Consider the following 22,120-nt stretch of genomic DNA (forward strand, 5'->3'; position numbering starts at 1 on the left):
AACTCACGTGCAGCTGGGACACCTGATCTCTGGTTTAAACCGTGTTAACACACCTGCACTCCTTTCGAAAAGTAACAACTAGTACATGTAGGACATCACACCTGTGTTTGTAACTTTCTCTAGGGGCAGAAATTAAGATAGAAAACCGCGCTTGAGCTGGTAACATCTTTTAATGAGGCTTTAAAATATCCACAGACAGTGCAGGTTCTCGGTGTGCCCTGTGGTTACTGTCGGGTCCAGTGTCCGAGTCAGAAGGTCAGCACAGCAGATCTGTTTGCTGGGAGCACTGCTGTTGGTCTGCTGCCCCGGTGTTCGTTAGCTCTTGTGTGAGCCCCAGCTGAACGGAGTTCTACAGGGGACTTTTCTCTTCTTGTCCTGGCAGTTTTCCCACCTTCTCCCTCTCCCACTGCCTTGAACTCCCATTGAAAATGCCCGTGTTGTTTAGTGGGGAGTGAATCCAAGTGACTCACGACAAAAGAAATCACTCTTTCCTATTACACTCTGAACGTACCTTTGTTTTTCTTTCCAAGGTTTCCTATGCTCGCCCAAGTTCTGAAGTTATCAAGGATGCTAATTTATATATTAGTGGATTGCCAAGGTCAATGACACAAAAAGACGTAGAAGATATGTTTTCACGTTTTGGCCGCATCATCAACTCGCGTGTGCTCGTGGATCAAACCACAGGTGAGTTCTGGTGCACGAGCCTTATGAATCTGTAGAGTAGAGCACAGTGGACAGTTTTCAGAGACTGGTAGATCCTAAATGAAATCAGACTTTCACAAACTAACCGGGACATCCAGCATTAGCCACTGATAGCGTTTGAGGGGATCTTTTCCTGTTTTATTTTAAATGCAGGATGCCCGGCACTGCCTCCTGTGCTGGCTCAGTCTAAACCTTGTGTCAGATTTTGTGCCCTTATTGTCAGTTTAGCCGGGCTGAGCTGGTTTGCCCGATCTGCTCTATGACCTTGATACTCCCGTAGCGCAGTGTTTGGCACCTGCTGATCTCACACAAACACAGTTATAACCCACAGGTGAATCCCAGGCCATAGTTGTGTATTAAAAAGCAAACCAAGAATGCGTTTTGTCTTTTAGACCAAGTTGGAACTCCCTCACGCAGTTTTCGCATCTTGTAAAACCTATGAGGTCTCTCACAGTCCTCTGTGCTTGCTGCCAACCAAAAGAATGAATTAAAGCACTTAGTGCTGCCCTCTTCAGTATTCTGAATGGATTTATTTTATTTAAAAGGAAAAAGAGAAAAAAGAGAGAAAGAAAAGGGAGAAGTTGCTTCATTAAGCACTCAGGAGAGACCAAAGTTAAGCTTTTCTGTTATAACAATTCTTGCTCCGTGATGCAATGTGTTTCACAGTTTTAATTCCGTACTTAATTATGTCTGACTGTACCACTGAGCTGTATAACCTCGGCTGTTGTGTATGTCACACATGTATGAGTTTGGAGAGAACTTTCAGCAGGACCCTCTCTCATTGATTACGCATGTGCTGTATTAGCACAGGAGAGAATATAACTCGAGCAATTCCACATTTAATGCTTCTATCTGGTACACAAGTAGTTAAGCAGCAACTTTCATGCTCTGAGGAATCTCCTGTAATTTAGAACAGGCCATCAGCAGCTTTTGGTGGGATTAATCTAACCAAATGCTCCAGTCTCCAACATTGGTGGCTCCATCTTCTGTAGGCAGCTGATTGAAGGGTTTCACTTGGGTCAGACTGCCCTGTAAACACGGTTGTGCATAAGAGGAATAAGAGGGGACTGGATGAGACCCGGGCACTGAGACCCGGGCCCTGCCACGTAGGCCCCCTGACCCTGAGTGGGAAAATCCTCCCTGGGGACAAGGGCAGAGGAGCTGGACTGAGCTGGCAATGAGGTGACAGCGATGCAAATCTCCCTGGGAATAACCCAGTTTCCATGGAGTGTGCTGAGCCGTGATGCTGTAACTCAGTCAGCTCAGAATGTACTGCTTGCCTTCAAATAACGTCCCTAATACATCATTTGAAGCACACGTTCTGTTTCCATGATAAATTCACGGTGGCGGGGCTGGGCTCCCTGTGCCGCACACCCGGGCCTGTCGGGCCGCGTCTCCTCCTGTGGAACACAGGAAATAACGTCCTGTTGCTGTGAGCAACTCGGCGATTTATGAGACGCTTCAACAGCTCTGGAAACTGCCTTTGAATCTGGGCCTGAGTGGCCGGGTCTGGAGCCAGACAAATGAGATGGAGATGTTGAGATGGAGATGGAACCAGACAAACGAGATGGAGATGCTGAGCAGCAGTGGCGTTGTTTCAGTGCAGTTACTGAGAGGTCATGCTTAATTAGTTCTTAATGAGTTAGAACGCAGGTCTGTGAGAGATAGAAATAACGGCTGCGGTGCAGATGAAATTGTGATCTCTCCATTACCAAAGGTTAAACCACTTTATTCCATGGGACCTTCCTGCCCCATCCACCGACCCGGGGTGTTCTCAGTGGGCAAAACTGAAACACTTGGAAAAATTGGTGTCAATTTTGTGTTTGATTTTAGCGATCAAAGCCAAGGGGGTTTGGTGTTTAACCGCCTGGGTTTTGTGTGTGTGGAGAGTTAATTTAAAATGCTGGGAGGTTGGTTTTGTTCTGGAAATGTCTCTTGGTGATGGATTTCATGGGATTGTACCATTTCTTAATTAAGCGTTTTAGTCACCGTGGTTGTTAGAGCTGAAACGAATGTGTTATTTTGCCTTTTGTTTGTTAATTTTGTACTTTATCCTCTAGCTGATGAAGAAACATCAGTAAATGTAGAAAACTTGAAAGCTGTGACCTTAGAAATATTTAACTTTTTTGTTTTTTGCTTTCTAAGTTATTTTAAGTTTGTCCTGAACTCCATTTTTTGTTTGTTTTTTTTATTGGTTTGGTTAAAAGGTTTGTCCAGAGGGGTCGCATTTATCCGCTTTGACAAAAGGTCAGAAGCAGAAGAGGCAATTACAAATTTCAATGGTCACAAACCCCCAGGTTCCTCCGAACCCATTACGGTGAAGTTTGCAGCCAACCCCAACCAGAACAAAAACGTGGCCCTGTTATCGCAGCTGTGTCACTCGCCCGCCAGACGGTTCGGAGGGCCCGTGCACCACCAGGCGCAGAGATTCAGGTAGGTTAGGAAGAAAACGATGCATTTAAGGCTGTGTCCCCGGGTCCCCCTGCGAAACTGGGCACTAATTCACCCCGGCAGCGTGCCCACGGCCGCCCAGCGCGCTCGTGTCCGCCAGCGTCCTGTAAATAAACTGTTGAATTAAAATGCGCTGAAAGTAAAATCTGACTTGTAAAATGGCTATGGAGGTCAATGATGCGAGGGTGCAGCCGGTGCGGTGGCTGTGCCCGGAGCGTGCAGGGAGGGATGCACAGAGCCAGGTCCCATCTCAACAGATCCCCAGCCTGGAGTCCAGAGATCTGAATGTAATTCAAGCTCTGAACCGTTGGTTCCAGCAGGGAGGTGTCACAATAAATAGGAAAAGCTTACTTTTGATTAAGGGACTCTGCAGGATTCCTGCCTGCGTCTCGGGCTGTGCAGTGCCTGTCTTTCCGTTAGTCCTCACTAATTCAGATTATTAATTGCAACACATTGTCTGCCTGCAGACCCATGGAAGGTTGGAGCAGTGCCTTAGTGGCTTTGAATATCAGTTGCTTGAATTTGAATTGCCTTGGTTGCCTAACGGAGAGTTGGGCTGTGCTCTGAAAATGCGTTGTATTTAGCGTCTTGCAGATAAGTAATGGGCTTTGTGAGATGTTTTCGTGGGAGTTTCTGAGAGTGGTGCTTCCCTGTTGAGAATTTACTTTTTTGGTTTTCTTTTTCGAGTTAGCTCAGCAAAACGGGACTAAAACCTCATGTAGTTGAACACTTTAGGAACAGGGGGTGTAACGTGGGAATTAGTGCTTGGGACTCTTCTGTTGTTCATGTTGAGGGAGGTTTTACATGTTCCCCAGACACTCGGGTGTCCACGCTTGGAGCTGCTCAAACCTGGCTCTGGTGTCTCTGTTAAACAAGGGGGGTTTCTGGGGGATATTTTCCAAATCAGCCCTTCTCCCGTTCTCCTGCGCTGGAGCTCCGGCCGGTTTAGTGCAGCACCTCCTCCTGTCCTGCAGCATCATCCTGATCTCCGCACCTAAACCTCCTGAGCCACCCAAGGAATGAAACTGCATTGCTGGCTGTGAGGTGAACGACTAAAACACTTACACTTCATCAACCAGGGCTGATGTACCCTGCACGTTTTCCTTCTTAACGTAACTGGACGTTTTCATCATCATTCTTCTCCTTAACATTTCCAACAGAATTAAGCTGCATCAGAATAAGCAGTGCAAATAAGATTCACATCCATAATTAAGATACCGAATAACTTTAATTCTGTCCTGTAACAATCACTCAGTAATAGTAAAAATGATTGATGCAGTGATGTTAATAGTTGTAGGTGAATCTGATTTTAATGACGAGTTGGTTGTTCTTTTGTTGCATCATGAAGAGCAGAATTAATGTTATTTGTGTGCATTTTCCGTGTTTCTAGGGATACGAGTTTCAAAGGAAGCGCTCTGTCCCTGTTCGTGCGCTGACGGTGCCTGTGCCCAGCGCTCACTTAGCAACAAGGTTTGGGCAAATTCTGCCCTTAGTGGTAGGCTTGGAGAGGAGCTGAAGATTTTTAGGTGCTGTGCACACCCCCCACACTTGCACATCTGTACATGCGCACACACCCCAATATGTGCACATCTGTACATGTATGCATACACCCACATCTGTGCACATCTGTATGTGTGTGCACATCTGTACTTGTGTGCACAACCCCACACATTTGCACATCTGTGCGTGTGCACACACCCACACCTGCACATGTGTACATGTGTGCACATCTGGATGTACGCGCACGCCCCCACACGTGTGCACTGCACACCCCGTCCCGCAGCCCTTCTTATGTTAACTCCCACCTTTGGTGTTAGCTGCAAGTTTTGTAGTAAGTCTTAAAGGAGTTGCCATCACCCCTCCTGTGGCACATCCTTGGACCCCTGGCTTGGCCTGACTCATGTTTGTGTAGCGAACAGAACCTGGTGACGGGAGAAGCTGCTTCCAAAGAGCTCCCGGTCTGTATAGATTACAGCTGTGGTCACACTGTGCAGAGGTCGAATACTTAAACTGACATTTTGATTGCACTTCATTTCATTCTGTCATATCCCTGTAAATCCAGGATTAAGCCTTTAGTATCTAATTTGTGATTATTATTTTCCTACCGATATTGCTCAGACCCCTTGTGTTTAACGTTCCGTTAATCCGGTGTAGTTCTGCGGTATCTGCGGCTCCATCAGGACCTGGTCTCGGTGCCATGTCCCCGGCGCTGGGCTGATCCTGAGCTCCGGTCCCATCCAGGAGCGACCCTGCAGTGTGGGCTTGTGTGGGGAGGACACAGAAAGCATTGGGGCGAGGGGTTCAGATGTAAGATTTGTTTCCTTAGAACAACAAATCTTTAGGCATTGAACTGATGAAGTGAAGGAGTTCAGACCCTGAAGGTCGAAGGCTGGGCCAAAGTCCTGAGGAGTCCTGGGCTTTACGGTTCACCTCATGCCAGACAATGTCCTTTTGGATCTCAGAAGTCTTCCCAGTTCAGCTGGTTTTGCTTTGAGACTCGGGCAGGGTTGGAGCCAGTTCCCACCTATTTTAATGGATGTACTTCTGTTGATATCAGAGTCTGTGAGTTGGGTCCAAAATGCGAGAAGGGGAGTTGTTGTTTCTTGCTATTTTGGAGGGGAGGTGCAGGAAGACTCTGGAGTGCTGAGCCTGTCACTGACGTTGTTGCTGGGACAGTTTGTTTCGCCCCGGTGAAGCTGTTCATCGCAGGCAGGTCCAGAGCTGCCCCGCCTGCTGGAACCAACAGCTGCAGGTCTGAGCGTAGTGACCGTCTGCTCCCCGTCGCGTGAGCAGGAACCCGAGACTGGTGATCTGTTGAGATGGAAACTTCCCCGTTATTAAGATAAATACATCCTACCAGGTCATTACTCAAATGGAAAGAAGCTACAGAGCTGAAGGTGTCTGTCAGAAAAAGTAAGTGTGTAAAGTTTGGAAACACAGGAACATGTTTATATAAAGCAAAATAAATAGTAGATCCGTTACACGATCACCATCTCACACAGATTAGTGTGTCTCATTCACATTTGATACTCCAGCTGCTTTTTCAGTTTTATGTAGCGCAAGGATTCCCACCCGTGGGTTTGCGTGGGGCTGCCCACGGTGGTAGCGAGTGCGAGCAGCGGGAGCTGGGGCTCCAGGGACAGCGACCAACAGGGGATGCGCTCAGTGCCACCAGGTCCCCCTGCCCTGGGCACAGGAGGCTCCTGTAGCCCAGGCGCTGAGCTCTGAGCACCGCGCAGATGGTGACCAAGTGGCTCCCCTGTCCAAGCGCACAGCCCGGGCCGCCCCGCTGGACGGGAGCTGATGTCCCCGCGTGTCCCCGTGTGCTGCTGCAGCTCCATCCTCCCCGCGCGTCGCCCGGCCGTCCCCTCGGCCAGAGCAGCAGCAGCTCGGCTCCTCGTGCAGGGCAGGGGCAGGGGCAGCACAGTCGGTGGGCAGCGCTGGGCTCTCACCGCAGCGCTCTCTGCCCAGGCAGCCATCCCCGATTCCTGCAGTTCAGCAGATACCAGGAGCTGCCAGGCCGTGCTGTTGGTGCGGAGCAGCACGCGTGGGTTGCACAGCACCGGGGACACCCCACAGCTTGGGAACCCCTGGAGTAATTTCATTATATTTCTACCTCACATTTTTAAACAATCCGTAAGCACAAGGGATCAAATAGAGATTTTACCCTCCACATTTCCTCACCTTTGAGCACTCAGCTGTGCAACCGTATTATTGCATTAAAATATTCTGAAGCTCCGGATTTCCAGGGTGGAGACCAGAAATAGAACAAAGGGGAATTAGAGATGTGAGTTTTAGGAGGAAAAAAAACTATACCAAGCAAGACATAAAAATGAGAGGGTTCCTGCACAACGACTGCTGGGTGCTGTGCAGGAGGTGTAACAGGAGTGGGTAAGTGATTGGGAAAACCCAGTTCAGTAAAGTCAGATAAGTTTTCCTGGTATGAAGTTGATGTAAAACTGATAATAAGAAAACCATCCACGTGTACCGAAATTGTCAACCTGTGTCCTGAATTGTGCTTTGCTGTTTTGATGCTCAAAAGTTAAAATATCTGCATAACTGGTATTAAGGAATAAACCCCTGAGCTGTACATTCTGTAGCTGGAATGTGGAGCATCCCAGATACTGAAAATTGATTAAGAAAGTGCTGATATTTCCTTAGCTGCTTAATTGCCCCGAGCATGCGTGCCTGTGGGTGTTGGGAGGGTTTGCCTGCACGTGCTGCCTGATCCTGGAAAAGAGAGGAGGTTTTGTTCTTTTTCACAAAAAAAGAGATTGAAACGAATACACACACTCTTAAACCAAACCCTAAACCCAAAACACCCCCAGAAAAGCCCTTGAAGTCCCCAACTTGCTGGTTTAGAGGCAAGAAAAGGTGGATGAGCAGAATGAGTGGGAGGTGCCGGGGTTGGTGTGACACAGGCCGGGCCGGGGCTGCTGTCACCTGTCCCAGAGCTCACACCGGTGCCACCGAGCATCTCAGCGGGTCCAGAGGTCAGTCCGGGTGCCCTCCACGGTGAGCACGGAATCTCGCCTTGAACCGTTCCACTGCCTGTTTGTGAGGATTGCTCCCTATTGCTAAAGTACTCGGAACACGAAACTTCTCCCCCCGGCAGCTGTCAATTTGATTGTCAATTTGAATGGGGAAACGTTTCTTTCTGGTGGTTTTGCTGTCCATGTAGAAAATATTCATTCTCAGTCGCTTCCCATTCGAGTGAATTTGCTGAATTGAATTGAACTTTTACATGAAATATTGTGCTTTTTATTTGCTAGGTTCTCTCCTATGGGTGTAGATCACATGAGTGGGCTTTCTGGTGTAAATGTTCCAGGAAACGCATCTTCTGGCTGGTGTATCTTCATCTACAACCTGGGTCAAGATGCTGATGAGGGAATCCTCTGGCAGATGTTTGGCCCCTTTGGTGCGGTTACCAATGTGAAAGTTATTCGAGATTTCAACACCAACAAGTGCAAAGGTTTTGGTTTTGTGACCATGACAAACTATGAAGAAGCTGCAATGGCCATAGCAAGTCTTAATGGCTACCGCCTGGGGGACAAAATCTTACAGGTTTCCTTCAAAACCAACAAGTCCCACAAATAACTTGCTCGTGCTTTTTGTATGGAGTAGATAATGGAGTGACAGAAGTTGAAACCTTTTTGTTAGTGTAAAACTCATTTTGCGCCAATTTTCACAAGTGTTTGTCTTAGTCTAAATGAGAAGTGAAAAAGGTTTTATATTCTGGGATGCAACTGACATGTTCAAATGTTTGAAATCCCACTATGTTAGACCAATTTTAAGTTCCTTTAAGTTATTTCATTTAAAAACATGTTAAAAATCCCCTGAAATCTGAAGTAGATTGCATTACCTAGACCCTCTGGATGGTGGTAAAATTGAAGCATGCTTTCACTTATGAGACTAACATTTGCTCCATTGAATGTTGTCTGCAAAAACTGGAATTTCCTGAAAAATATCAGGCTGAATTCATTAGTTTTGTTGTTTTTTCTGTTGTTTTCCCCTGCCCTTTCCTCCCCCAACTCGGTAGCGTGGAAGAAAATGCTCATGTTTTAGTTGCCAGTAAATCGTTTGATCAATTGATACTCATTGCTACGTGTAGAGTTGAGGATGAGCCTGTTGAAAGCCAAGGTCTTGTAAGTAGCAGCATGCCGGCATAACTTTAACACCATTGGGAGGTAAGTCGCACCCGCAGCAGCGGCCGAGCTGCCACGTTCAGAGGTTTTAGAAACATGAGACTTTTAAAGCCCATTTTCTGATAGGAATGGACCAAAGAGTTTCAAAGAAACTCCGGGAAGATTTCAGAGTCAAAATGAAACTCCAAAAAGAGTGTGAATATATGTCGCTGCTTTATCAAACCGAACCTCTTCTGTCCAAATATTTAATGCATGGTGCACTACTTACTGGTACATTATAACGCAGCAAGATACTTTACTCATTTTCGAAGATCATTGTAGTTTGAATTCCTTTGGTAGTTCTGTTTTGTAAAGAAAAACCAATTATAAACATTTGAGCATTGTATTTCTCGCATCCCTTCTAATGAGTGCTAGACTTTTCTATTTTAATAGGATTTTGTTTTGACGACTAGCTTTACTTATTGAACACTCAGCAGAAAAGTACTTACGACTTGCAAGTTTAGGTATTAACAAAACCCCCTTTGATTTGTAGTTTTAAGATGAATCCCCCAAGTTTTCTGCAGACTGCCTTGAAACTTTGAGTTGTTCTGTTTCTGTTAATTTTCTTTTGCTTTTTTGTGTTTTTTGTTTGTTTTTACTTTTGCATTTAAGAACATTAAATTTGATTTTGTTTTGCTCAAATTTTGTTTTGTTTTTTATTTTCTGTTCTTTTTTTGCTGAGTATTGCCCGCCTGTCCAGCTCCCCGAGCGCTGTTCTAAAGAGCTCTAGTTCGTCTTGCAGAGGTTGCAGCTGAGTGGCAGGAGGAGGGTTGTGAAACACGTTGCGATGAGTCCGTCACATAGAGACGAGGCGCCACAGCTCTTTGGTAGGAAACCTCAGGGGCGGTTGCTCGTCAGGTAGCGGCTTTGCAGGGATGCTCCAGCCTTACCCTGGGCACCGTTCGCTCTCGCTCTTCCCTCTGCTTGCCAGAGGTGGGGAGCAGACGGACCAGCGGGGTCAGCGGCGGTTTGGTCGCAGCGTCTCCTTGTTGTGTGTGAACCTCTACCAGTCCCAGAGCTGATGTGCAGATTCCGCCTGCTCCTGTCGCTCCATCCCCCGACCTTGCTTCGTGTTCCCGGTTCATTCTCCTTCCGTTGTGCTGGGATCCGACTCTTGCGCAGCCCCAAGGAGCCGCCCATCTCCCCTAATCACCTTAGCACCAGGAAATCATATCAGAAAAAATCCCAGCCGTTGCTGCTGTTTCTGGCCAGGCCTTGGCACGGCGAGCAGCCTCCGCTGCTTCCGAGCTGCTGTGCAGAGCTCAGCGGGGTTTTTGCTGTTGGCGCATCCGGCCCAGCCTGCCCTGCCCGTCCTTGGAGAAGCACCGTGGGCTGTAAAACCAACCACCCCCCACCCCCCAAAGGGTCCTTTCCAGCAGTCTCTTCCAGATGTTTCCACCAATTTCTCATCATTCATGTATCACTTCAACAAATACTTCTTTTCTTTGCTCAGAAGCATTTGGGGGATTTCTCCCACAGGGACTCATGGCCTCTTGACCTCAGCACTGTCCTGACCCACGGGAACAGCTCTGCAATGGTTTCAAATCTCCTGTTGTTCTCTCTTCATTTCCTGTAAGATTAATTTCCAAAGCAAAGGGGGGCTGCCGTTTTCTCGCAGGATTTAGGTGGGGGTTGTGATTTCCAACAAACGACACCCCACACGGGACCGTGCACCAGGAACGGTTACAAACGTGCTGCCCGTTGTACAACTCTGAGCCCACCAGGAAACCTTCTCCTGGAGGCTTTTGCCATCGCTGTCATCTCACTGCTTCCCTGATTTTCCATTTCTCGTTCTTTGCTGGGTAAGAAGGAAATGCAGGATATTGCAGCAGAAGTGGCATAAACACATCTCTGGTAGGAATGGTCTGATCCCACCTTCCCTTGCTGGTTGCTCTGGCAGTAGTTTCCAGGTGGTTTATCTGAGCAAAGCGCTGCTGCTTCGGCCAGGAAAAGGGGACAGGGAAATCCTGCTGGGGTACCAGGAGCTGGTAGCAGAAGCGTGTGGTCGGCATCGTTCCGACAGTCAGTGCTCGGCATGAATAGCTGAAGTCAGGGAAAAAATGCGTGTGTGTTGTTGGTGATTTTGGTCCTGAACAATGTCCCCTGCATCCTGCTGGTAAAGACTAAAAGGAAACTTATGGAAATGAAAATCTGGAAACTAAATTCTAACAAGTGATCTGTTTTTCTTAGTAGGTGGGAGCAATGGTTTCCCCCCCAGGTCACCCAGCACAGCCCCTGTGAGGCTCTCCCATGAACACAGCTGTCTCCAGAGACCTTTTGGCTGCTTAATTTTCAGGGAGTTTACGAAAGCTATGGGTACGTTCTGCTTTCTCATCCGAAAGTGCAGATGTGGCTTTCAGGTGACTCTTCTGTCTCCTCAGGGCTCACAAGATCTCTGCAAAACCAAAGGTGTCAACCCAGAGGTCTCACATGAATCCTGGGGGAGGCTCAACAGGGCACAAGCACGAGGTCTTGGTTGCTGGATGAGCCGACGATCAGGGTTTGACGACCTGGATTTGCTGCTCCGTGCTGGAGATGGAACAGCTGTGCTGGGAACGTCCCGGGGCCCTTCACAGGACAGCCCGGGTTCCCGTTTCTGAAGGATCAGGTGTAATTCCCGGTGAAAACACATGGTTACAGCCGCGCTGCCGTTGCAGGGTTTGGGGTGTAGCTGGCGAGGAGAACGACGGTGTCTCGGGGATCGGTTCCTGGGTTTCGTGCCGGCAGTTCTGAAGGGATCACTCTGCCTTGCATTCCCCTTTTATACTCACTTGATCAGACAGACAAATAGGGTGCAAAATGAGAAGTTCATCTGCCTGGGTTTAAGAATAAAAGGGTAGAAATGACTTTGAGGTCCAGGTAGCAAACCTCAGATCTGCTGGTCAGGAATTGAAGGGGAGGAGCAGCGATCCTGTTGTCCGGCTCCAGCCGGGCTGTTTCCAATGGACCGGTTTACTCCACAACTCCCTTTTACAAAGAGAACTTGCGTGTCAACGCTGAGCCCTTGAGCAGGAGCCGCTTCCAGCCGTGGGTCACCGTGGTTTTCCCTCTGGTGACACCGTCACTATTGAGCCGTGGCAATAAAGCGGCTCCTTGGTCAGGGCAGGATCAGCGTCGGGACCTGATCCACCCCTGACTGTGAAGCCGGTCATCCTTCTTCAGGAAACTTTACCAGCTCTTGAGTGTCTGGTATTACTTTCATCACTTTGATCTTGATATTTCTCTTGCAAGGGAAGCTCTGCTGCCCATACCTGTCCTTTTCTCCGCCTTTTTCCGATTCTCATTGTACCTGGCGCTCAGGAGGACTCTTGGCAGGCTCGGGCATGGCTGCTGAACACGAGGGTTACGGGGCTGCTTCAAACCTGAGTCTTCGCTCTTTGCAAACCCATAGAGTTTCACTCTCAAATGAGACAATGCTACGAGTACAACTGGCCTGAGCGCGGTTGGTGGTCACCTCAGACCTCGCTCAAGCTGTTCTGGGCTTTGGTTGTGTTGTACAGAATTAAGCAAAGAAAGAAAGAAAGAAAGAAAGAAATCAGGTTTTCTTAGTATGTAAAAACCCTTGAGTTTTGTCAGAATTCAAATTCTGTGGAGGCTTTATCCAGACCTGGCCTTTTCCAGCCTGTTGATTCATTTCCTTGTTTTCGTTCCTGCTCGGTGAGTTTCCCAGATTCCTCCTCTGACCGGAGCTCACCCCCTGCAGAACGCTGATCCAGGTTCAACCTCGCGTTGCCCGTTTGCAGACAGGCGGTTTCCCAGCGCCCCCGCGGAGCAAGGCACAGCGCGTCCACAGAGCAGTGCAGAGCAGGACGGCCCCGCGCCTGAGGCGCCACATAGAGCGGTAACGCCACATAGAGCGGTAACGCCACATAGAGCGGTAACGCCACATAGAGCGGTAACGCCACATAGAGCGGTAACGCCACATAGAGCGGTAACGCCAGCGGAACCGCGGCAGCTCAGTGCTCGGTTCTCTTGTAGACGTGTCCACGCACTCAAGTGTCGGGTTCAAGCTACATCGTCATCACTCTGGGTGCCTTGGCCGTGCTCTGCAGGGCAGGGCGCTCACTGTCACCTCCGGGTCCCCGCGTGTCCCTGTCCCTTCGCTTCTGCCCCCTCTGGGGCTGAGGGTCCGTCCGTAGGGTGGAAGGAGAATTGAGGAGCCACCCTGGGCCAGAACAGCCTTTGGCCTCCCCATGCTCGGTGCTGTTTGTTCCGCCCGTCCCCATCGCGACAGTGGGAAAACCGCTGGAAATTCAGACCCACGAGTCGCTAACGCAGGAGAAACCTCTCCCCCGGCTCATGGGCACTGACGGTGTCCAGATGAGCGAAGGGTGTCAGGGTGGAGGGGACACCCCTTTTTGTAGGGGTGCTAAACGTTGTCGTGATGTTGTTGACACAAAGTATTTAAAAATCTTTTAAAAACACAAAAACCAACACCAAAACATTGCTACGTGTATAGAAAGAATGTTCAGCAGTGCAAACCAAAGTGATGAAGTAACCGTACAGGTGATCCAGTAGTTTGAATGTTACGTTTTGGAAATGAATAGTCCCAAAGGTCCCTTAGGAGGTCCTTATGTTGCTTTAATGTTCTGGGTGAGGTCGATAAAGTAGATTCTTCAAATATTTCAGGAGAGATTTTTTGCAGCGTATTCCAAACTGTAGTAACTGAAGTTACTTTTTTGGATGGTTTCCAGTTACATATGTGCTTAAAAAACCCAACAAACTTGGAGAACGTCCCCACATGGGCTTTTTTAACAAAACAAACAGGTCTTATAATGCAATAGTTTATTGAGAGTGGGTCCTCTGCAGGGCGTCAGGGGCTGTGGGAGGGTTTTAACACCCAGGGTTTTGAACACAGAGCGATTTGTCCCAGTTCTCACAACGTTACTGTATTTTTGCCATCCAGAACAAGGAAATTCGTCCCTGTCAGCAAAGCACCTTATTGTAACATTTCTACTTTCAGGCTCCTAAAAATAGCTTTAGAGCCAAGGGATCAAATTCACTTTTGGAGTAAGAAAACGCAGCTCCCTTCGTGGAGCTGCACTCGGTTCGCTTTGTTTAGTTTGTGTTGTTTTATGTTATTTTTCAAACGCGGGGTTTCTCGCCCTCAGTCCCCTCTCCCTCTCCTCTCCCTCTCCTCTCCCTCTCCTCTCCCTCTCCTCTCCCTCTCCTCTCCCTCTCCTCTCCCTCTCCTCTCCCTCTCCTCTCCCTCTCCTCTCCCTCTCCTCTCCCTCTCCTCTCCCTCTCCTCTCCCTCTCCTCTCCCTCTCCTCTCCCTCTCCTCTCCCTCTCCTCTCCCTCTCCTCTCCCTCTCCTCTCCCTCTCCTCTCCCTCTCCTCTCCCTCTCCTCTCCCTCTCCTCTCCTCTCCTCTCCCTCTCCTCTCCCTCTCCTCTCCTCTCCGGGTTGGGCAGCAGTGCGGCCGTGCCGCAGGGTTCCCGTCCGCGTGGGCCGCTCGGCACGCTGGAGCCGCTCCGGCCGAAGATCCAGAGCGTAGCGCTTGTTTTCTGTGTTTCTCACACCACCCTGAATCCCTGCTTCCCAACTCAAAACATTACTGAGTCCCTAAAAAGGCCGCGGTTCCCTCCCGTCCCGCCTGCCGCGCGGCGGCTCCATCGCACCGCCCAGAAGCTCCTTCATTTCTAGCCGTGCCCGCCCGCAGGTCACCAGGTGCCCGCTCACCTCTGTGCTCGCTTCTTGTAGTGCTGCTGCGTAGTAAACCCACCCTTCCGTGTCGCTTGCTCCCCCGCACCACTCAAAGAGCAGTCGAAGCCGTTCGGGCGCTAGAGCCAGGCACCAGCGCCCAGCGAGCGGGCTGGGTTTGGAATGGGGCTGGTCCCTCCCGTCCTCTGCGGTTCTCTGTTGTTATCACACTGGGGAAACCCCTCCAAAGCTTGGACTAGAAATATTTTTCTGTTGAGTGGGATTTCAGCACGAAGGTTCCTTCTGTGGGTACCCATGGAGAAATAGTGGAGCTGCCTCCTGAAACCTTGGGAAAACCGCTACTGTGGTCATGGTTTAGAGTCTTGATTTCCATACTGTTGTTCCTTATTTTTAGACGGTTTTGAGCAACTTTTCAGCTGAACTTTTTCACTTGGTCATTAAGCAAATGACGTGAGGCGTTTGAAACATGATGAGCCTTTATTTGACCGTTAATTTTGAATAATCCTGTACTTCTAGTCTTTTTATTGATTTGATTTCCCTTATGTAATCTTTTGGTTTATGAATTAATCTGTTTGTGGGACAGAAGGTTTTATCAATTGTTTTCCATACTGTACAGTATATGGTTAAACATTTTGTATATTTAGTGTGTTTTTAAGTTATTGATTTGTTTTATATCAAATAATTTATTTTTCAGGTACCATTTTCATTTAAACTTTGTTTTTACATGGGTTTATTTTAAATAAAGTATGACACTGCTTTCCAAATGTCTAAAATGAAGTGGAATCCCATTGTGTTATTTTCAGACTACTCCTGTAAATTAACGTATTTTAGCAAGAAATGCCAAAATGTACCCAGTTCGCACTTTGGTTTCGCTGGGAAATCTTCTGCAATGATGTTGGAGCAATTTGAAAACTGGGAATTTTCATATTGAAACAGTTATGGGATGTGTCGGATGAAGCAGCAGCTTTTAGAATCCTGTGGATGCAACGATGCGCATTGTTTTCTAGATGGTATTTTCCAAATTAAATGAAGCAACGCTTAGATATTTCACTCTAGTGTTAATACATGGAATTCTCTGTCGATAGCACAAAGGAGTTTTGTACTTTGCCACATGTTCACAGCTGGTTCTGTCAAGCGCTTGTTTGGAACACGCTGGTGATGTTTCTCAGTGAACGGTGATGTCCTTCCAAATAGAATTAGGCTTTTACGTAATTGTTCATATTTTGTCTTTTTTTCCCTCCAGGAGTTGGATGTTGTTGTGCAGGTTGGAGTTTGGCAGGTTTAGCAGCAGAACCTGGGCCGTGTTGCTGAGCGGGCTCACGGAGCTGCCCTGCTCCAGGTTTTGGTACTCGGAGCTCGCTTAGCGAGACGGGGCTAAAGCGGCCGTGGGGACTCCTTTTCATTTTCAGGAAAACAAAGTTGTGTCCGTCTCCCAGTGTTGATCATTAAACAGACGCAGAGCCCGGGCTCCCTGGGGCTCAGAAACACGGGGCGAAGCTTGGAAGTCGTTGGGAGCGGCAGCGGCCGGTGCGGGAGGCGGGTGCTGTGTCCCGGCCCCTCGTGCCGTGTCCCCCCCCGGTGTCACAGTGCAGGGAGGTGGCGCCAGCGGCCTTGGGCGTCTTGGTGCAGCCAAAAACGAGATTCCCAGGTATTTTGTTCTTGCCCTGGGAATCGTGCCGCCCAGCGCTGGTCACCGGGCTGGAGTCCTTCCTTTGGTAAAGAGCAGAAATGAGCGTCTGCTGCTGCTGTAACAACAGATCATTGAACGTGTGGCATCCGTTGTAATCAGGGATGCTTCATCACCAATTTAGACCTTTCCTGGGTTTTGCTGTGGATGGAGCTGGGGCAGTTTCTCCAATCTCCCTCCCACCAGCTGTCGGGCCTGTGTGGCTCATTCACACGGGTTCGCTCTGACCACCACTGTGTTTTCTTCTGTGAAGCACCATGAGAACGCGTGCGAACCCCCACGACAGTTCCGTATCAAGGTACAGCGTGTGAGGGACGCGCCCCGCTCAGGAGCAGCTGGTTTCAGAGGTAAAGCGGAACACCTGTCGTGCGGCCCCATTAACCCGCAGCTGGAGGTTCTGGCTTTGCAGAGTTCCCGTGGACGTCGCTCGCCCTGCGGGGGGCGCTGGGTTGCACCCCTTCATTTCCAGAACGCGAGGGCAGAAAAGCAAGAGAGGTGTTAAACTGCGCCGATTCCCGTCGCACCGGTACGTTGGGGAACGAGGTGGAAAAATGTCATCCTGCCTTTATATTTTTCTTTGTATCGCCCATCTTTATAAAGAAAAACCACCAGTACAGGGACGTCCTCCCGGGTGGCGTTGATTGAATGGAGGGGAATGAGCAGCGGTGATTCGCTCTCCACTGCGACATGCTCTCCTCTTCCAGTATTTCTGCACAGAAACAGCAAATTTAGCAACATGGGAATCCGAACGTAGTTTGTAGCGTAACTTCCACTGATGTCTTATTGGCAAATATTATTTTCTTTATTGAAAAAGAAAGTCAGTTAAAATACAGATTTTATTAGTTTGGACAGTAGGTATAGCGTCTGACGTTTTAAACGCTGAACTTTCACAGTGGGTTCTCTGTGAAGCTGGAGCACTCATTAAAGATCACGCTCTCAGCTTAAACTGGGACTGAAAAGGAACTTCACTGAGTTTAATGAGGATGAGCAGCAGACACACAACGCTGTTACATCCAATTAACAGATACATGTTTTCTACACAAACTATAAATGCAGTCTACATAGTGTTGATACGCACATATGTACTAAATGTGTGTGTACATACACATATAAATATATATGTATACTGTGACTCGTCAAAGACGCAAAGCAGAAGGCTCTGCAGCCTGGGCTGCAGTATACATACATATATATTTGTATCTGTTAATTGGATGTAATAGAGTTGTGTATCTGCTGTATATACACATGTGCTGTTCCACATGCTGACACAGTATAGAATTAATTCATACAAAGATATATCCTTAAAAATCCGAGTTTATATAAACTCGGTAGCTGTAAGGTGTTGTTAACGATATCACGGTAACGTGGTGAGCGAGCTGTGCAAGTGTAAGAAAATGAAGCTCCAGTTGGGCAAAAATTTAACCTTCAAATTTTTCTAAAGTTTCTCTTGAAATAACTTTGGATGCCCATGTCTGTGTATTGGATCTCACCATTGCTCACCAGTTGTCCCCTAATGCACAATAGCACTGCTTTCCAGGGACCCCCTCCCATTCCCTTCTCTCTGGGAGACAAAGTGACTTCTGAAATTGTTTTCATGTTGTTTCAAGCCACCTTTACTGCATCTTTCCCCTTCATGTTTTACCATGTTTCACAGGCTTTAATGTTCCAATCCTTTCTTGCTGCAGGGCTGGAGGAAGGACAGGAGTCAGCTCCGAGGAGGACGGGGACGGTCGAACCGCAGCGACTGAGCCGTGTGCCGCTGCTCCCGCCCCGGATGCAGGGCTCGTCCTGGCTGCCGCGCGGGCTCAGACCAGACCCCCCGGCCCGGCCCGGGGCCGAGGTGCTGCTTTCCTGATCCGGGCAAGCCCGGCCGTGCCATCGGCCACACTTGGTGTCTTTGCCGTGTTCAGTCACTCAGCTGCTTACAAGGCCTTGCAGCAGGTGTTTGATTCCAGGGCAGTGCTGGGGTAGTTCTTGTTCTGGCTGTGCTGGTTTGTCTGATATCTTACGTTACTTTGTCGAGGTTTTGATTGCGGGGTGACAATCAAACCCTGGCAGATGTATTTTAACCTCCTCTCCCCCCTTCCCCCTTTTGCCCCTCCAGCTCCCCCCTTCCCACTCAGCACAGGCGATCGGGAGGGAAAGAGGACAGAGAGAAGAGAGCTGGGAAAATTAAAAATGTTTGACTAATGCTACTAATAAGAGTAGAGAAAATAATACAAAATACACAAAACCAATCTTGAAAGTCTCAGCAACTGCAGAGCCAGCACCCAAAGTCCTGGACCAGACTCTGCAGCCAAGCGGGGCTGGATTCAGTCTCTCACTGGGCCTCAGTTCGCAGGGACGACTCACAAGGTCTTCTGCTAATGTCACCATAAAGAAAAGGGAAAAGGGACGAGATCCTCGTGATCTCCCACTTTTATATGAAGTATTCACGTGAATGAGATGTTATACTCAGTTGGTCAGTTTCTTGGTCACCTGTTTCTCATTGCCCCTATCACGTGCTTATCAATAACTTCTCGTTCCATTGCTGTGTTTACCAAAACATGTATCTGGTTCTCCAGGAAAATGCAGCTGATATGAAGCTTTAGCTGACAGGGAAATTCACTACAAGAGAAACTTGTTTTTTAACAAAACCAGGACGTATTTAACCACTAATCCTCCAGGGCAGCGCGAGATGGACTCATTGTGCGGCTTTCCCGGCGGTGTCGCAGGTTTGAGCCTCTGGAGCTGCTGGCCTGGGCAGGGAGGGATTGCCCTGAGTTCGGCCTTTGCATGTTCATATCGCAGATACCAACCCAGCAGCTCCAAGATCCACTGCAGGGAATCCAGTTTCCCTGGTGCTTTGTTGGTGCAGGGTCGGGGTTGGAGTGAGGGCGTTGTGCAAGTGGTCGTGTTCAAGGAAGAGGAGAAAGGGAAAGGACAGACTTTGTGTTGAACTGGTGAGATTATGGCAACCTAACATGATTTGTGAGACGCTCCTGCAAAGAATAACCCAGTGACGGTGTGGGTGTGCAGGGAGGGCGGGAAGGCGTCCGTGGAGCAGGGTCAGTGGCCATGGTGTGATCAACAAGGATGCAGTGGTTCTGCTCAGAAGGGCAGCGCTGCTGCGGGAGCTGAGCTGTCAGCACCGGCCTGTCCGTCTGTCCTGATGGGAACCAGCTGGACCAGAAACTCCTTACAACACCTTCGCTGTCACGCTGTCGGCGCTCACGTCTGTCTGAAAGGTTGTTAAAGTGATGTGGTGGAATAGGGCTTCCCAAACGGGTTTGTGTTACAACAGGATTTTAAGTATCCAAGTCATAATAGTAGTAGTAGTAATAATAATAATAATAAGTCATTGTAAACATAAAGAAGATTCCAAAGGTGACTTCTGGATATGGTTTTAGGTGATGGTGTCGCTCTAAATGCTCCAATCTCCAGCATCTTATACCAACCCTCCCCCATAATCTTAGATGTGCTGCTGGTGTTGGTTGGATTCATGTAAGATGAGCCTCACCAGGGGTCACTTTAAACCTGAATCAGTTCTTGTGTCTGTTTTCCATGTTATCCCGCAGGGATATAGACATGGACTGTGCTGATGGGGCAGCTGGGCTGTGTGGATGTGAGGGAGTTGAGTTGAATCTTACTCAGAATGAGTGCGATCGTCAGTCTGTGTTTGTGGCAAAAGTAGATAAAAAACTGCACTGAAAAATCCAACCCAAAATATTAAAGGAAAGTAAGAATCGATGGAGGTGCGGGAGGACTGGTTGGTGCCAAAAGGTCCACGTGGAAGATGAGGACAGGAAGGAGTTGGTCACGGTGCTGCAAGGGGGGGACAGAGAAATTTCCTTTTCAGCTGAAATGAGATCTGTGTATTGGCAAAAGAAGGGTGGGGGATGAGAGTGAGCGAACCTGCGAGGGGCGATGTGCTCGTGGGTGTAAAACGAGCTCCTCGTGTTCCTGAGTGTTCGCGCGTCATTAGCACTGGGGTTCTGGTAGTCAACATGCTAACTTGTGCTGTCTTAGAATGTCACAGGATGTCCTGAGCTGGAGGGACCCACAGGATCATGGAGTCCAACTGCTGTCCCTGCACAGGACCCCCCACAGGTCACCCCGTGTGTCTGGGGATGTTGTCCAGTCTCTTCTTGAACACTGTCAGGTTGGGCCGTGACCCCTCCCTGGGAGCCTGTTCAGTGTCCAGCACCTCTGGGTGAAGAACCTTTTCCTCATGGCCCACTGACCCTCCCTGGCACATCTGCTGCCGTTCCCTGGGCTCTGTCACTGTCACAGAGCAGAGCTCACCCTGCCCCTCCTGCTTCTGCTGAGGAACCTGCAGCCCATGAGCTCTGCCCTCAGTCTGCTCTGCTCCAGCTGAGCAAACCCAGGGACTTCAGCCGCTCCTCATCCGGCTTCCCCTCCAAACCTTCAGCAGCTTCGTGTTCCTCCTCTGGACACTCTCCAGTAGCTTTATCTCCTTTTCTCCCGTGTCCCAGCCCTGCACACAGTGAATGCTGCGGGTGAGGCCGCCCCAGCGCAGAGCAGAGCAGGACAGTCGCCTCCCTCAACTGGCAAATAATGGGCAAATGTGTGTTAGGGGGCTGGGGCATGGGCAGGTACCCCCCCATTGATCTGATCTGTGTTTGATAGACCGGACACTTACCCTGCAAAGTGCTAAACCAGGGAGGGCTGCAGCAGCTCCTTCCAAGGGCCTGTGCGCTGATCCCACCATGGTGTAGCCTAAAAAGTTATTCTAGAGCCATATACTTGACATTTTGAATAACAGATTTAAAGATAAGGAAGTAAATAAAACGGATCAAATATATTTTGTAACAGATTGTCGCAGATTTTATCACAGAATCATTGATTTGGTGGGTTTCTTTGGTAAGTTCTTTATTTATAGATTTTATATAAAATTCAGTCAGTCTCATTTACCTGATTTCTGTAAAGCATTTGCTATGGTATTGCATAACACTAAGTAAACATGGGTAATTACAGGAGGTTTTGAGGTGGGAGTTGCGTTCAGGAAACACAGGGGCAGGGAAAGCGAAGCAGCAGATTTCCAGCTGCGGGGGACACTGAATTTCTCAGCATTTTGGGTGTATTTTCAGCATGGTGAAGGATCACCGGTGTGCTATGGAATCCTCAGCTGGAAATTGCGGAGAGATGCTGCAGCTCTTCCCGGGTTCCCCATCCCTGGATTCCTGTGAGTGCGAGGGGAGGTTGTGGAGAGCCCGGAGCAGCGGGTGCGACGTGGTGACACAGGAACCGGAGCCACAGCCCGTGGTGGTGTGGATGTGGACCCCTGTGTGGAGAGGTTTGGGTGTCAGTTGCTGAGGGCCCTGTAGGAACAGGAGGGTCCATGTGATGAATCACAGCTCTTGGTCACGACCTACAGAGCATCCCATGACACGGGCTCTCAAAAGGCGATAACGTGAGCGCTTCATTTACACCTGTACGGCTGCCACTGCTCTGTAGCCTTTGGCCAGGAGATGCTACTTTATTCTGATTTTCTTCTCTTCTGACCCATTAGATATTATATGATGTTTTTCCTGTCTTCCAGAGCTGACGTGTGTGTTGTTACAGCCTCTTCAGTGCTTTGAACTTAATACTTTAGTTCACAGATTGGTTGGTAATTAGAATAACAAACAGCTGGAGAAAGGAAGCTCGTTCTGGGTTATCCCCAGCCCGCTAAGCCCGTGTCTACAGCACAACGAACCTGGCCCAGTGTCAGTCCCAGCCTGGCTCTTGCGTGGGCAGGAGGAGCAGAGTCACCGTCGGTTTCTCGGGTAACCTCATCTTCACCGGGTGGCTGCCGAGACGGGCAGCAGCTGCAGCTCAGCCGTGTCCATCCCTCCGGTGCGCTTGATATTCCCTGTGCTGAAGAGAAACGGTCACAGCCCCGAGCTGCTGCTGGTGTGGGAGGTGGGAAAAGGTCCCGGGGGAGCAGCTGCTG

The 22,120-nt window shown here is 49.0% G+C and overlaps 1 protein-coding gene across 1 annotated transcript in view; it reads left to right on the forward strand.

The window, feature by feature from the left end:
* Nucleotides 1-9,479, forward strand: part of ELAVL1 (ELAV like RNA binding protein 1) — a 36,436-nt gene extending 26,957 nt beyond the window's left edge. Inside the window, exons 4-6 of the mRNA XM_065857999.2 lie at nt 531-684; nt 2,910-3,135; nt 7,926-9,479. Of these exons, the coding sequence (XP_065714071.1) occupies nt 531-684; nt 2,910-3,135; nt 7,926-8,250 (705 nt within the window). The 3' untranslated portion in view covers nt 8,251-9,479. The remainder of the gene's footprint in view (nt 1-530; nt 685-2,909; nt 3,136-7,925) is intronic.
* Nucleotides 9,480-22,120: the final 12,641 nt, after the last annotated feature.

The sequence above is a fragment of the Patagioenas fasciata genome, chromosome 27, assembly GCF_037038585.1.
Source record: "Patagioenas fasciata isolate bPatFas1 chromosome 27, bPatFas1.hap1, whole genome shotgun sequence".
NCBI lineage: Eukaryota > Metazoa > Chordata > Aves > Columbiformes > Columbidae > Patagioenas > Patagioenas fasciata.